At 35.1% G+C, this 17,771-nt stretch overlaps 1 protein-coding gene across 5 annotated transcripts in view; it reads left to right on the forward strand.

The window, feature by feature from the left end:
* The window catches only part of ATF2 (activating transcription factor 2), an 89,810-nt gene extending 74,191 nt beyond the window's left edge, over window positions 1–15,619 (forward strand). For 4 of the 5 annotated variants that reach the window (XM_080799104.1, XM_080799103.1, XM_080799101.1 and 1 more), the window contains 2 exons: window positions 7,811–7,916; window positions 13,068–15,613. In XM_080799104.1, the coding sequence (XP_080655230.1) occupies window positions 7,811–7,916; window positions 13,068–13,294 (333 nt within the window). In that variant the 3' untranslated portion in view covers window positions 13,295–15,613. Of the gene's footprint in view, window positions 1–7,810; window positions 7,917–13,067 lie in introns of all 5 variants that reach the window. The other variant, XM_080799102.1, reaches the window with a different exon arrangement.
* Window positions 15,620–17,771: the final 2,152 nt, after the last annotated feature.

Genomic DNA, 17,771 nt, shown 5'->3' on the forward strand with positions numbered 1-17,771 from the left:
ATAGGTACTAATTTATTTATGCTCAAAAAACGGCTATTCTTTGCCAGGTCTCTCTTAGATTATGAATTACTAGTTTAAATTTTCAAATACTCATGTTACATTAACGAAATGATTTAGGTGCTTCTATTTTTTTTCTTTTGTGTTCTTAACAAAATTATTCTTTTGAATGACTTGGCTATTTTTTAGTTGTCATTCTTAGTTAGCCTCAATTGCTCTACCCATAGAATAGAGATAAGTACCTGTTGATCCTACTTCCCTGAGGATTTTTTGCATAAATCAGTTGAGTTAGAATGAATGCAAGTATTTTTAAATACATAAATTTTAAATCTTAAATTTATCAATATTTTCCTTTGTAATTTGGCTTATTGTCCTTTTTAAGAAGTAAAAATGTTTGAAAACTGTACTGTACAGGGGTATAGAAATATACAGTATCATTTACGGGATATTCTTCAACTTTAGGTGGGCCAGTTTTCTGCTTTGACCCAAGGCATGGCAATATTAACAGCTTTCATAAGATACTGCTATGTCCATAATTGTATTGCAGCTCTGGTCACCATTACTAATAACAGCAGTGCTTTGTTATTTCAGAAAACCCTGAAAAATTCAGTATTCAAGATAAATATAATCTTTGTTTTATTTATCTCCTGTTTTTTCCACCATACAAACTATGATTAAATGTTACTATTGTAAAATATATTTTTGTATTTAATCTCGGTAGACATTTCTTGATTGGAGGAATAAAGGCAGGATTTATCATCTAGGTAAAAGTTAACAGCACATCATTTCCAACATGAAACTTTTTTTTTTTTTAAAGATTCTATTTATTTATTTGACAGACAGATCACAAGTAGGCAGAGAGGCAGGCAGAGAGAGAAGGGAGGAAGCAGGCTCCCTGCTGAGCAGAGAGCCCAATGCGGGGCTCGATCCCAGGACGCTGGGATCATGACCTGAGCCGAAGGCAGAAGCTTTAACCCACTGAGCCACCCAGGCGCCCCACCAACATGAAACTTTTAAATAGAATTCAAATTCAAGAAATTCCTAAATTAAGCTCTACAGTTGAATATAGCATTAATTAATACCTTAAATTGCAAACAGAAAAGTAAAATCTGTATCTTTAATCATTGAAAAGTAAGTGATGATGGAATCATGGTAAGATAAAGTGTTCTTAATTTTAGAAATGCATATCAGAATTTCAATATATGAAATGTGTTATCTTTTTTTTTTTTTAAGATTTTATTTATTTGAGAGAGAGAGAGAGCATGGAGGTAGGTGCAGAGGGAAAGAGACAAGCAGACTCCAAACTGAGCACAGATCCTGATGGAGAGCTCAATCCCATGACTCTGAGATCATGACCTGAGCAGAAATCAAGAGTTGGATGCTTAACTGAGCCACCCAGCATCCCCTAAGAGATGCTTCTTTTGCGAAAGAAGAAAATGAAGTTCATATGTATGTGTTAACCTGGAAAATTAGAATATATTGTTAGGGATAAAAAGAAAATTGTTGAAAACAGCCCAAATGTGCATCAGTAGATGAATAGATAAATTATGGTATGTATATACAATAGAATATTGTTCAGCCATAAAAAGGAGTGAATGTGTATGAACTCAGAACATTTTTCCTTAAGCGAAAGAAGCCGGAAACAAAGCCACCTCTGACTCTGTTTATATGAAATATCTAGAAGGGGATGCCTGAGTGGCTCAGTTAAGTGTCAGACTCTTGATTTGGGCTCAGATCACAATCTGAGGGTAGTGAGATCGAGCCCCACATCACTTTCCACGTGGGTGTCATGTCTGCTTGAGATTCTCTCTCTTTCTGTGAGAAAAAAAGGAAAATATCAAGAGAGAAATTCGTAGAAATAAATGCAGATTGATGGTTGCCAGGAATGGGGGCAGGAGGAAAGATGATAGAAAATAGAAACTGGTTAATGGGTAAGGAGTTTTACTCTGGACTGACAAAAGTGTTTTATAACCAGATTGAGGGAGGTGGCTGCACAACATTGTAAATGTACTGAATGCCACTAAATTGTTCACTTTAAAATGGTTAAATCTAGGGGTGCCTGAGTGGGTTATTTGGTTGGGTGTCTGCTTCTGCTTGGGTCATGGTTGGATCATGGTCTCAGGGTCCAGGGATCGAATCCCACACCGGGCTCCTTGCTCAGTGGCAAATCTGCTTCTTCCTCTGCCTGACACTCCCCCTGCCTGCTTGTGCTTGCTCTCTCTCTCTCCCTCTTCCTCTCTCTCTGACAAATAAATAAAAAATATTTTAAAAAAATAAAATGGTTAATTCTAGCTCATGGGAATATCAGCTCAGTAAGTTACTCAAAAAAATAGTGTACACTAAAATAGCACAACTCTGTTTCGTTAATAAAAGGTTTATAGTTAGATGGACAAATGTGTAGATATGGAAATTGGTATAGGAATGAATCCCTAAATTACAAGTAGAATTTTGGAATGACATGTACCAAGAGTAAGTTGTGAAGAGGCTATTGAGAACATGAATGGTTTGGTAAGAAAGGTCCTTCAATTATGACTTTCTCTGTTGTTTCAAGTGGATAAGTGATTTTTTTGTTGTTTTTTGGTTATCAAACAAAAACAATTTTAAAAAGTGACAGATTCTGGTTTTCAGAATATTGAGAGTTAATAACATGCTTATGACAGATTCAGGCAGAAAAAATTTCAGTCTGCCAACAGCAAAACCATTAACTGTAAAGAACAGAATGACTTGTAAAGAAAATTGAATGTCAGAGAAATAATTAAACTCTACTTTATGTGAAAACATTCATCAGTTCTACATTTCCTTAATAATCCTTCATGTGACATACAGGCTTAGCTAATCAGTATAGTGGGCAGTAATGACCCATGGTTACTTATATATTACAAATAAATTTTAACGAGTGTTGAGGTGTGACTGTACATATTTTTACCAAATACATATTAGGTTTTAAAGAACATTAATTATTCAACTCTCTTGCCCCACTCACTGAATTTAATTATATTTTAGCTTTCTAAAATTGTTGCGAAAAAGACAATTTCATCAAATTGTATTAGAGACACGTCAATCTAGACCAAAACTTGGATACTATTGATTATCAATCATTATGTTTTTAAAGATAATAGATGATTGGGGCGCCTAGGTGGCTCAGTCAGTTAAAGCCTCTGCCTTCGGCTCAGATCATGATCCTGGGATCGAGCCCCGCATTGGGCTCTCTGCTCTGCAGGGAGCCTGCTTCCTCCTCTCTCTCTGCCTGCCTCTCTGCCTACTTGTGGTCTCTGTCTGTCAAATAAATAAATAAATAAGTCTTTTTTTTAAAAAAAAAAAAGATAATATATGATTTTATTATCTTGAAAGAGTTTTCACCTCTTTGTGGCTTTTTCAGTTACACTCATTTTTGAATTTTGCTTTCAGCTTACAAATTCAGCACGTTTCCTTTGTGAACAAAGGCAGATTCTTTACTAATAGTAGCTCCTTAACGGTTACTCTTTTTATAAAACTTGGGAGTTTTTGTTGTGGATTTTGCTTTTAAAACAGGTATTGCAAAATGTGTGTGGAGTAGAAGCTCAATAAATTGGGGGGGGGAGCATTCTTCCATAGCCAGATATGTGAGAAGTTTTCACTGATAAGTTAATGATAACAGAAGAGGTTTTGTTATTGCTCTATTGACTTAAAAGGGATCAAAAAAAAAAAAAAAGAATCAACTCTTTTATTTCTGATATCCACCCAAATAGTATTTTATTTATCGCTTGAAATATAAAGGAATGGTGACAATTGGAAGATGCTAAACCTGTTTGTTTTAATTCCTGAAAAAAAAAAAAAAGTATTCTATGCTATCACTGCCTTTCTTCGTTTCCCCTGAGTTTTAACCAGGTTCTAGAGAGGGAGAAGGTAACAGTGATGCCACTACTACTTCATGCATTTTATTATGAGCCTGAGACCTAGTACTTCTTTTTACTAGGCTTTACTAAAAATCTTTGAGCCTTTACTTCCCTATCTGTCATACTCATAGAATAAGTACTGTTATGAAGATCAAATGAGAGAGGGTATAGAGAAATCTGTTACAACTACAGTATGCAAATGCTAGTTATTTATTATTCATTCTGTCATTAAACATCTATTGTGTGCAGGGCATGTTATTAGACATAGGAGATAAAACAGTGAAAAAGACATTGTCCTTACACTTACAGAATTTGTGGTCTAGCAGAGGAGACAGGCACGAAACAAAGTATGAGAATACTCTGAAGGAGAATAAGAGAAGGGTCATTCCCATTCATTTTGCAAGGTATTTCCAAAGTATTAAGAAACCTGTCATTTTTTTTTTCTGTTGTTACAGACATATGTTCTCCATTGTAAGGTTTTACATCCATGACAGTCCTTGGAACTGTGTGATGGGAATCTTGATACTTAATCTTTGATTTTTGTGAAGACTAAACATGAAGAAAATCATATCTTTTAGCAATGAGAAACTCTCCAAAGAAGAAGCTGTCCAATATTATTTCTTTAATTTTGGGGGTAGTGGCTGAACTAGAAAGTCAAAGATCATAAATTAATGGAATACCAGGTCCTCAGTCTATGGCCAGGTATCAGTGAAAAGCTTTGATAGATTAATCAGTTGGCTGATTTGGTCTGTCATGATTTCATCAGTCTAATCCGCTTCATATAAACTGTTAAAAAAATTTTTTTTTGTTCATAGTATATAATTAACCTTTGAGTAGCTATAGATGGAATGGAGCAAAGGTACAGACAATGCCAAAGTAATTTACATTTTATTTTAGACCAGAATAACAATTTTTCCCAGCATCTGCTTTATCTTACCAAAAATGTTTACCTTGACCAAAAAAATCATAATATGGTTTATGCTGACTGTCTATGTAGGATATTTAGGAGAGAGGGCATTTGTGATTTTTTTAAAATTCTGTAATTGAGATGACACTGTAAAATATGCCAATTATCATTTTATGTCTGAGAAAATTAACAGTGTGGATACATTGGTGAAGTTGTTGGTATAAATAATGAAATTTGGCCTTCTGACCAGTTTTATATTATTTAAGTAACTTCATTTCACCTTTCTTTGGAAATTCTTTTCCTCCCCCGAACATAGAATTACTCATAGTTCTAAAATATAACTATGTACTATATGTTCTATGTCTGTAGTAGGCTGTGTGCTATACTCTGGGGATACAAAAAGCAAAGATAATCCCTACCCTTGAGAAATTCCCAATCTAACAGAGGTGGCAAACAAGTAAACCAAAAATCAACAATCCTATGTAGTAAGTACTATATAAATGTACACATGTATGTGCATATGTGTCTGTGGGCACAGAAATGGACTTCTCTTCCTATCTGAACTTACACTGTACTGATTTCACTCTTAAAGATGAATGAAAAAATTATCAAGGCAAGAAAAAGGAGAGGAAAGCTTTTGTAGGTAGAGACAACATTGTGTATTTTCAAAATTTCTATTTGTATAGGTCAAAACGGTTAAATATTTATTTTTTCCCCCAAAGGGTCAAACTAATATGAAAGGGTGGTCACAGGCACCAGATTATAAGAGATTATATATTGTGAACTAAAAATACATATCCATGGATACCTAGGTGGCTCAGTCAGCTAAGCATCTGCCTTTAGCTCAGGTCATGATCCCTGAGTGGTGGGATGGAGTCCCACATCAGGCTCCTTGCTCAGCAGGGAGCCTGCTTCTCCCTCTGTCTGCCGCTCCCCCTGCTTGTGCTCTCTCTCTCTGTCTCTGCCAAATAAATAAAATCTTAAAAATAAATAAAATAATAAAAATACACAGCCAGCCCTCTTTCATATTACAGAAGTTAGAGAAACCTGTTAGGAGTCTCAAGATTAAGCTGACACAGCAGAGAGGGAAAGATTTTGGGTATTATGTATTAGATTATTCATAACCTGGTTTCTCATTTTTGGTGTCATTAATAAAGAGCTGTAAAATTAGTATATTGACACTGCCTGCAGTATTCCATAGAAATGAGTTTTCTAAACAACTTATTTTTTTAAAAGCAAAATTATAAACTCTAAAAATTCCCCTTTTGTATTTTTGATCATTGCACACCCATTCTTATCTCAGATACAATTTTGTAAACACAATTTAGCCTTTATTTAATGTTTAGCTTTACTGTAAGCATCAGTTTTTGTTCTGTGCTTTAATGTATTATTGCAGTTTGTTGTTATAGGGGTGTGAGAAACTAACCAGCAGAATTGCTTAACTTTTATTCTTTGAATTTTTATGTTTCTGTCATTTATCACTTAAGGAAACCTAATGAGTCTAATCTGCTAAATTATTTTACATTCAGCTTTCTGGTTAGGAGACCAAGGGATGGAAAACAAAGTGCCTGAGCTTTTAGAAAAAAAAGAACACATGCTTGTTATATTTTTTTAATTTTGGGTTCATAGATGAAATCTGAATACTTAAGGTTAATATAAGTTCAAATAAGTAGTTTAGTGGTGTTTCTAAATTGAGAATTCCTTACCATTTTATTAAATCCACATTATTTCTAACTCTTGATTGTTGGTAATTATCACTAATTTGTGCATCTTTAATATCTGAGGGTGACCAAAAGGAATTAAGTGGAATCTCTTAATTTGGAAGTTTTATATAGAATTTACCAAATTAATGCATCCAAAACAACGGCTCAAGTGCTCATTTATTTTAATTAACATATAATGTATTATTTGACCCAGGGGTACAGGTCTGTGAATCATCAGGCTTACACATTTCATTGAAGTGCTCATTTTTTTTTTAAAGATTTTATTTATTTATTTGACAGACAGAGATCACAAATAGGCAGAGAAGCAGGCAGAGAGAGAGGAGGAAGCAGGCTCCCTGCTGAGCAGAGAGCCTGATGCGGGGCTTGATCCCAGGACTCTGGGATCATGACCCAAGCCGAAGGCAGAGGCTTTAACCCACTGAGCCACCCAGGCGCCCCGAAGTGCTCATTTTTTAATAAGGACTACACCAGGGGTGCCTAGGTGGCTCAGTCAGACATCCGACTCTCAAGTCATGATCTTGGGCATCATGGATCAAGCCCCACATCCGGCTCAGCTTAGAGTCTGCTTGGGATTCCTTCCCTCTCCTTCTCTGCTCCTCCCCCACTTGTGCCCTCCTTCTCTCTAAAGTAAATGAATAAATAAAATCGTTAAAAAAAAAAAAAAGGACTAGGACAATCCACCATTAATTTGTCAGATTTAAATTTAGATGTATACAAATTACCTAGATTGGGGGAAGCTAAACTGTTTAGATATTTCATCTGCTTTCATTGTTTCCATGTCCAACACAGTGCCTTGCTCCATTTTAAGTATCCATGATTCTTTGGTTATTGTGGTTTCCCCTGTGGAGCTCTTCATAGTTTCTGGAAAACTAGAAACTTGCCTAATTGAGTTTCCAGGATAAATTTTTCATTTTCAAGTGCAGAGTCAGTGAAATTCATTCTGACTCTCTTGATGTTTCTGATTTTTCAGATAATCAAAAGAATATGCAACATAAGTAAAAAATACCTTCTATGGGTAACCTGTAATACATAAGCAGTCCCAAGGCAAATTATAATATAAAAACTTTGAAACATGTTCTCCAGTCATGTCATTATCTCGTTTAAATTTTTATACAAGTTGCAGTCTTTGTACAAATGCTAAAATATGCAAACTGATGTGTACTCATTAAACCTATTTAAGCAGTATATTTTGTTTATTCCTTGATACTCTGTTAAAGATAACCGATATTCTTAATTTTCACTTGTTATAAACAGTAAGAAATGTTTATTCTGATGCTGTTAAGGTACATAAGTTGTTTCTTCTCCAGAGTGAAGTCACCCTGCTGAGAAATGAAGTGGCACAGCTGAAACAGCTTCTTCTGGCTCATAAAGATTGCCCTGTAACCGCCATGCAGAAGAAATCTGGCTATCATAGTGAGTAATGTTCCATTACCTATAGCCTTAGGCAACATCAGTGAAATACTGCAAGAGCAAACTGAGCTACCATTAAAAAAAAAAAAACAAGAGACTGCAGTTCTAATATTTAATATTAAATATCAGAACTTCTGCAAGGTTATTATGGAATGGGGAATATACTTTATAGAATCGAGAATTTTTGAATTTTCCTATTTCTAGCTTTTTTCCTAGGGATTACTATACACCAACAAAACAAGTTAATAATTTAAAATATACTGTAAGTACTGATGATATTTTGGCTTCCCAGATTAGCATTTTGTCTTAGAATGACAGTGAAACACTACTTCTTTTTCAGCCCTCCATTCAGTAATTTTTTTTTTTTAAATTAACTGTCTTTACTTAACAATATAGAGTACCCGTTTACAGTATCGGGTCCTTTTGTTCTTTATTAAATATCAGCACTGAGCAATTTTTATTTTGTTTCAGATCTTTATATTGAGTCTTTTAGTTATAAAAATGCTAAAACAGAACACTATTTAAATTATCTGCTTTTAAGTTTCCTCTTACATGTTTTCCCCAAAATGAGATTCTTCTTTTTTCAGCATTTTAGAGGTTAATTGTGCTTTTTCCTTCTTGTAATGTCCTTCTTTTTTGATAAGATGCACAATATTGGAGCCAGCTGTTACTCTTGAATAAATGGCCAATTTTGTCCATCGTACACAAATTTGTAACAAATAACAGAGCTGGGGATGCATTAGGCAACATTCATAATATATAACCCACAGCTTTCCCTTTTATGATTTAGTGATATTTCAGGATATTTGTAAATGTGAAGATTGTTTCAACCATATGTATCCACTTCATTTTAATTTGCCAGTGTCAGTAATTCAAAAGAAAGAAACATTTTGTATTGGATGCAAACAGTTCCTCAGGTGCTCACGATAAAACTTAATGGCCACCATCTTTACTTGTAGTCATTGTAAGCAGTTTCATCAGAATAGGCAATATTTTTTAATTTAAAAGATTCAGTAGATTTAGCAACTCTCTACTGCCATATATTTAGAACATTGATTTTTGTCAGTTTTGAGCAAATAAATCTCAGTCCTTTGATATCTAGTCATTTTCACGGGATGGTGAAACACATTGTGGAGTAAATTGGACCCATATAGAAATATGTTTGGGGTTTGTATTAACAATGATTGCTGCAGGGATGAGACCATTATGGCTCCCATCTGACTTAACAACATAATTTCCTATAGAAGCTACTGAGTTCAGCATTATGCATATATGATTTTCTTAACAAGAGAGCTCTCTTGAATTTTGATAGTTCAAAAAGAAATATACAAATTATTCTACAAAATTAGAAGGAAAATGGATTTTTCAGTTATATCCAATTAAAAATTTATCTCATCTGCAATTTTTTAATCTTAGATAATCTCTTGGATAATCCCAACAGTTTTATCTCTATAATCAAGGCAGCATATGCTGAGTAAAGGCAAGCCATTTTTCATTTTAAGCAATAATTTATAAAGATGTTTTTATAAAGATTATAGATGTATGAGTTTATATGCCATACATACCCTTAAATAAACTGAAAGTCTACATTAATAAGTTTTGGGGTTTTTTTTTTTTTAGGATTTTATTTATTTATTTGACAGAGATCACAAGGAGGCAGAGAGGCAGGCAGAGGGAAAGGGGAAGCAGGCTCCCCACTGAGCAGAGAGCCTGATGCGGGGCTTGATCCCAGGACCCTGAGACCATGACCTGAGCCAAAGGCAGAGGCTAACCCACTGACACCCAGGCACCCCTAGATTAATAACTTTTTAGGGAATATACATTATGCTAGGTTGTATAGACTGTAAGAAATGAATAAGACATTTTTTTTTTTTTTTTTTTAAGATTTTATTTATTTTTTTTGACAGAGATCACAAGCAGGCAGAGAGGCAGGCAGAGAGAGAGAGAGGAGGAAGCAGGCTCCCTGCTGAGCAGAGAGCCCGATGCGGGGCTCGATCCCAGGACCCTGAGATCATGACCTGAGCCGAAGGCAGAGGCTTAACCCACTGAGCCACCCAGGTGCCCCTGAATAAGACATTTTTGATGTTTGGAGTTATTCCTCCCTTTTTTTCTGTCTAGTCGTCTAGATAATCAGACTGAAGTAAATCTTTAGTTTTAGCCTAGAATTAGTTCCCTTCAGCTCTTGGGAGGTAACTGGGTTTTGTAGAAATTTTAAAGTAATTTCTCTTTTCAAACTTGAAGTCTTAGAAAAAAAAAAAGATTTCTCTGTTGTTTAGTAGTCAAGGTATTTAGATTGACTACTTAAATCTTAGAGAAAATGTGGGGAAATTCAGATACCTAACACTGTTCATGTTGTAGCACACAGCTATTGCTAATGGTAGTGAATTGTAATAGTTAACACTTTCAAAACATTTGTGAAATTAAGGTTTAACAAAAACTAAGGAATATTACAAAATCTTTCAGGTAAAGGTGACAGTATAAAAGCACACACCATACAGTTTCTCAGTTCTAAGGCTCAAAGTCCCCACCTTGTAGGATGAAACCCCTCAGTCATGGGAAAGCCCTGACAATTGGTGTCACATTAACAATCAAATGATATAAAACGTGAATGAACATATGAGTACATTTTTAATGTTTGGATTCTATGAAGAATGAAACATGAGTGGATCTTACTACCATTAATTCATATTTTCTAGATCTCTAGGCATAATTAAAATGGTATTTTACTTGTTTCCATAATCTTAGTGGGAAAGAAAGCTTCTTGGGCCCTAAGTATAATTGAGAGCTTATATTTTCATTAATGAAAATATGTATGAACATTGGTGGAAAACTTCATAGTGTGAATTGCCAAACAGCTGGGGGTTTTGTAGCTTTCGAGCTGAAAATGGCTCTTGGAGTGCAGTAAGATCTCGGTCTTTCTAGTGCTTGTGATTATACTAATGATTTTTCTCTCCTCACCTTCTAGAATTGGACAGGTTTTCACATTATAAAGATATTTTATATATGTAAAATTTATAATTATGTCCTTTATAAGGGAGTACCTGATGCTTTGTGCAGCCTAAGGATTTGCTTTACCTAATTCTGAAAGTCTGGAGATAGGCACTTGTCCTTACAGTTTACTATTTAATTTTGAGTCCCACTGCATATTTATATTTCCTTATACCGTCCATCACAGATCAGCCTCTTTATGTTTGAAAGAAGGCATATCCCTAGAACTTAACATTGAGAGAAAGGTCAGTTTGTTTTCCTGTTGAAGAAGAGAGGTGAAATAAAGAGAACTTTTTAGTGTTCTTTTCAGTTAAAGTGTCATTGCCAGGGTTTAGGTTTTTCTGAACATACACATAACTGTTGTATTGGCTCTTTAACTGAATTATAAATATTTTATAACATTTGTTATTGCTTCATCAGAAAAGTGTCCTTTCTGCTTTATATAATTTTAAAAGGATTATTGATTTTTTTTTTAATCTGGAGGTCAAATTTTTATCTTGAGGTGTGATTTTGCATTTATAGCAGATTTAGAGAGAAGATGGGATTCTGCCTAATTAATACATTTTTAAAACTGCTTTATGAAATTGCATGGATTTGAGGTAAACTTGTCAGAATTCTGTACTGTATTTAGAAAATTCTCAAAATGATGAATTTTATTTGAACTGAAGTCTAGCTGGCCAGGTTCCTCCCCTTCTGTCTTCTGTATCACAAATCATGGGATAAGTCCTGTTTTAACGGTCCAGAGGCTTTTAATAACTGACTTTCAGAATAGGCACCTGGCTATTAGTAAGCAGGCCAGTTTGCATTGTCAGATTTGATGGAAAGCCTTCTTGTTACTTTTATTTATTTATTTTAAAAGATTTTATTTATTTATTTGACAGAGATCACAAGTAGGCAGAAAGGCAGGCAGAGAGAGAGGAGGAAGCAGGCTCCCTGCTGAGCAGAGAGCCCAATGCGGGGCTCGATCCCAGGACTCTGGGACCATGACCTGAGCCGAAAGCAGAGGCTTTAACCCACTGAGCCACCCAGGCGCCCCCTTCTTGTTACTTTTAAGCACTAAATAAAAAATTATTTTAATGCCAAGTGAAAAGTACAAAAGAATACATCCAGTATGATACTGTTTTCAGGATGTTCAAAGATAAACAAAGCAAAATAATATTGTAGATACTTACCTATTTGGTAAAGCTTCAAACAAAAAACAAGAGAATGGTTAAAGAACCATCAGAATGGTGATTATCTTTGATGAGGAGTCTCCAGGAAGCATCATTGTTATTGGCAGTGTTCTCTTAAGTTTGGGATGAGGATCACAGTTACTGGTTCACGTTATCATTGTATCTCCTAAGTTACATACACTGTAATTGCTTGTGTGTTGTGCATATCAAATTTTTCACTAACTGAAATTATTAGAATCTATCCTGTTAAAATGAGAAAGGTGTAGGAGATTCATTATTCAAGCCTAAAAGTTGGTAGCTTTTCATAAAAACTTAGAAAGCCCTTTCTGAATATCTTTTCCATTGCAGTGTCTAGAGTTTTATATAATTTTTTATTTGAACCCCAATTAATTCATGCAGCTATAACAGCTGGTGGCATTTAGAGTCTAAATACTGCTTATTCTCATGTGGATGCATCATTAGAATCAGGTGTTGTAATCACCCATCGCTGCAGTAGATGGAAAGTCAGCCAGAATAAATATAGTTCTGGAGAATGCAGAGGGAATAATTTGAAAATGTAATTTGTATGTCAGAATTCATTTTGTTTATGCATGTGGTTATAAATTTTTTTTATTTTTTAATAAGAATGGCAGGTAGGCAAACAGACTGGTTTTGTTAAATGTGTTACTTGGTGTTTGGTTATATCTGTAAGTACAAGGCTGTCTCCCAAATTCCTGCCTGATTTCTTAACACTGTTTAGCAAATACCTTAACTCTGTTCTGTGAGGCACACAGAGGCTTCCCTGTGCCTGATTGTACCTTCATCTGACCTGCTGTGGCAAAATGGCCTGCTTCGAGCTTAGAGCCACCTTTCATTTATTCAGGCCCAGTCGTACCAACTTAGCTCAGTAACCAACTTTGTAAAAGCCTGACTTTTCACTCTGTATATTGACAAATGACTGACACATTCTTACGGATGTCTTTAAGAAACAGTAACTTTTGTTTTTTCCACCCAGCCGCCGATAAAGATGATAGTTCAGAAGACCTGTCAGTGCCAAGTAGTCCACATACGGAAGCTATACAGCATAGTTCTGTCAGCACATCCAATGGAGTCAGTTCAACCTCCAAGGCCGAAGCAGTGGCCACCTCAGTCCTCACGCAGATGGCGGACCAGAGTACAGAGCCTGCGCTTTCGCAGATTGTTATGGCTCCTGCCTCCCAGTCACAGCCCTCAGGAAGTTGATTAAAAACCTGCAGTGCAGCAGTTTTAGATACTCATTAGTGACTTCAAAGGGAAATCAAGGAAAGACCAGTTTCCATTTATGCGAAATCTGTGGTTGTAAATTTTTTTTTTTTTACTTGAAATTAAATTTGGCTCTAAAGTTGGTGTAGCAGCAGTTGATGATCAGACTGAACAACAGATTTTAGTCTCTGGAAAAAGACTGATTTTGCTTTTTTTATAAATATTGTTAGATTTATTAATTTTCTGTGCTCAATGTGTAAATTGTATTATAATTCATTGTGGTTTATTTCATTTTTAATTTGGTGGTGTTTTAATAAATGGGGGTGTTACTGAATCTCTTCCCACTTCCATTTCTTTTGACCACCTCTTAATCCTCAACTGTGATGGTAGTATTGTTTATCATTTATACCAAAGTTCTGCATAGTCCCTGTTGACTTTGTAATATTAACAAGGTCATAAAGCACTAGCAAGAGAAAGATAGAGATTTGCTTTTAATCTTTTTGCCTTTTATTTTGCACATTATGCAAAAGGAAAAACATTAGAGAACATTTTTTAAGTGAGTGAAACATGGTAAGAGACATACGATGCTTTTATGCACACTCTGAAACTAAATCAAGATCATTAATCGTGTGTTTTCTTTAAGATTTTAAGTAGACATGAATTTTGGAATCCTTTATCATTTCAAAATGACTATTTTTCAAGTCTTAAATTCAGTATTTTAAACCCTATGTTTTGAGGCTGTTAAAAATATGAAATTATATAATCTATGATACAGGGTTATCCAATATCTTAATAATTTTTTGAAATTAGGTTTTGGTTTTGGTTTTTTGCAGATTTCAGGTTACAAACTGAGAAGTTTATGCATAATCAAGTATGGTATGGTTGCCAGAAAAAGCCTAAAAATTACTTAGAAAATTTAAGACTGTTTACCCCCATTGTCTTGTACTTGGAAGCTAAGTTGTACTTATTCTTGTGAAAGCACTGTCATCTTTTAGTAGCAAATTTTGATAACATTTCTCGTGGGAAAAAAAATCAGTATCTATCTTTAGAACAATGTAATTATAATGTGGGAAGCAAGAGTGGATGAGAGAGAGTGTGTGTATGTGTATGTATGTGTGTATGTTTCTTTAATAGTTTATGCCAGCAGTCTTTGCTTGAATGTTTAACGATGCCTTCAGTGTGATGCTGGCCAATAGATGATTGCAATTTAAAATGTCATTACTGTGCAGGCTTGGATAACTAACATTCCATGATGTAGTTTGTTTCTGATGAGATGATTGTAGGTACACTTTTCTCATTATCCGATCATCTGTGGGATACTGAGTTTTCTAATGTGCCATTATCTATTTTTATTCTGCAGTTATGTTCAAAATACAGTACAATATTTTAAAATAGACTAAATTGTTAAAAATAAAGTAGTAGATGTGTGTAAGACAACTTTGTAAAATAGTTATGAGTCCTACCCAGTAGCAACTTCTGGCATTCAAGCAGGATTCCATTATGTAAATATCTGTAATGCATTTATAATAAGTTGTGTAGTTTGTTCTGCATCTATACTACACTATTTACAAACGTCTCAGTGCCATCTCCTAATGAGACTGACATTTAAAAAACCTATATCAAATATCCTTGATAATTCAAGGAAATATCCCACCTGCCTAAGTTCCAAACTGGGAAACATTCAAATTATACAAATGACATTTCAGGACTTTTAGGTATGAAGATAATAGGATTTTTATTGTTTGGCTTATTAAAAGTGAGCATTTTTAGTTGATAATCCTACTTCTAAATTTTTTTAATTTTTAACTGATTTTATAATTTTAAAGTAATGAATTTCTAATCGTGACTTTGCCATAGTTATGCTAAGGAGTTGATCTCAAAGGCACAAAATATGAATTCTGCAAGAAGGCTATTTTTTATTGTAGTTTGGATGGGTTAGGAAAAGCCTCAATTTTTTCACTCTCCTAAGTCCTTCAGTATATTTTTCTTTTATTATTTATGCAAGTTAAAGTTTTTTGGTAACAGGAATTCTTGCAACTGTAAAATAAAACTACATAGATGTAAGAAGTCATGTAAACGGTTAATGAACTTACCAAGGTTAGCAAAACTTTCATTGTAAATCAGTCTGTACTCAGCAAATAAAAATCATTATTAGTTGTATAAACACAAATTCCATTTTGACTTTCAGGATGTCACACTACTTCTGTACCTAGCATTTTGAGTCCTTATATTTGCAATGTTACACAAACTGTACTACTTTCTTTTATGTGCAGTTTGCATGAGTAAACCATCAGAGAATAAATTCTATCTTTAAATTATGTTCATAATTTGCTTGTCCTTACCTATCTTTCATAAAGTAAGATCACCTGATAATGATATGGGTTGTTTTTTTTTTTCCTGCAGGACGTTTATTACCTGAAAAGAACCAGGTAGTCTTTCTATTTATATGATAAAAATTCATTCCTTCTGAAAGACTTTTCAGCTGCAGGGTGCTCAGGCCTTGTTCTTCTCTGCATTCATTAAACCCCATTTGTATACAGTGAACCTTTAATCTTCCCCAGCCTGGAACATTCCCCCAACTACAGCCACACACAGATCTACCAGCCTTTGGCATTTCTTGGCAACTGCCTAACAAAACATCTTGAACATGACGTGTCCAACATTGTGTCTCAACTGTAGTTCAGTGTGACATGTCCAGCACTGGCTCTTCATCATCTCCCACCTTCCCTGCAAGTGTGCTTGTCCAGCAGTCTTTCATAAGGCACTGATGACAGCTCCATCCTTCCAGTTGCTTAAGCCGGGACAACTCTGTTGTTACCCTTGATTCCTCTTTTCTCACAGCCCACCTCCAAACTATTAGGAAACGCTGTTGGCTTTTCCTTCAGAACAGTCGAGAATTCAGCCACTTCTCACCCTGTTCATTGCTATCGTCCTGATCCCTGCCCTCATTTTTTCTCACCCAGGTTACTGTATTTGCCTTATACCTGTCTCCTTGCTTCCACCCTGCCTTCTATAGCCCATCCTCAGTATAACAGCTGGAGTGGTCCTTTCCAAATGTGAATCTGCTTATAGCATTTCTCTGCTCCAAATCCAGGCACCCACTCCTCACTGCACTCAGAGCTACAGTCCTTAAAGTGGCCTGCAAGATGATTTTCTCCCCCGCCCCCATATTGTTACATCTCTGAACACATGTACAACCTCGTTTTATTTGGTGAATGACTGCTTACCTAGGTGTGTTGGTCGTTGTTCTGGGCACTTGGAATCCACCAGTAGCCCAAACAAAAATCCCTGACTTTGTGGAGCTAGCTACATTCTAAAGAGGAGGGTGGGTAGTAAGGTGTTGGGGAAAAACAGTTAACGTACTAAGTATGTTGTATATTGTATTAGAAGTGGCCAGGGCTAAGTGCTTACGAAACAGAGACTGGAGAGCATGTGAAGTGATACTTCAGTCTTCTCTTTCAGGTTGAGCCAATCTGAAGAGATGCAAAAAATCACATGGCCAATTTTTACATTAAGGTACACATTCTAACAAATGTACTTAATCTGGATTACATGATTTTAGATGAAAGATTTCATGAAGACAAGGTGGATGTTCTCCTCTAACAAAATTTGGTGAAATACTAAAAGGTCAAACTCGTGTTGGCATTGATTTGTCTCAGAGGACAGGAAAATAATCTTGTCTCTGGCGTGTATTTAATGTTAAATATAGTTTATTAATTCTACATCTCAGGCTATGTAGCAATTAATGCTTGACACTTAAGAATTTACTGGTGAGAGTAAAACTATGAGGGAATCCTGTTTACTTCTAGGCCTTCATTTATACACATGTACAGACAGACAGAAAAAAATTCCTAGAAGAAAAACATTTTAAATCTGACATTTCTAGAGTATCTTGATCATAGGATAATGGTTACTTTCGAAGGAAAGTTACACCATTTTGTGTCTGATGTAGTTATGAAAAATAATTTCTTTAAACTATTAATAAATACAGATTTATTCCCTAATTCTCACATGGTTTAAAAAAAAAAGGTCTTTCCAGACAGTAGACTGAGACATGGTCATTCATTGACACAATTTAGGATCTTAATAGATCCTTGAAAGTTAATATCCTTCTGTGTGGAGAAAAATGCACATAAAATTTAGAACAAAGACCTTTCTGGAAAAAGCTTCCTACCATTTAAGTTAATCGTGAGTTCCCATAGGAAAAGCACAATCATGAAAATGTTTCAAAACTAAAGGATTAGTTCTGAAATAACAAAGGCCTTGTGACATTGGAACCTACAATAAAAGAGAAAATTACATAGTTTCATTCTATTGTAGCAGTCCAAAGCACCAAACCAGATGTTAGTTATAAAATCATCAAATCTGTCAAGGCACTCTAAAAGGGTTTTGTTACTCAACAGTGGGCCAGTGAGTTCCATCTTTCTTCCTCAAATATACATGAAAATTTTTCCAATGGCTTTCAGAGAAGAGGAAG

Source organism: Martes martes (assembly GCF_963455335.1).
Source record: "Martes martes genome assembly, chromosome: 3".
Classification (NCBI taxonomy): Eukaryota; Metazoa; Chordata; class Mammalia; order Carnivora; family Mustelidae; genus Martes; species Martes martes.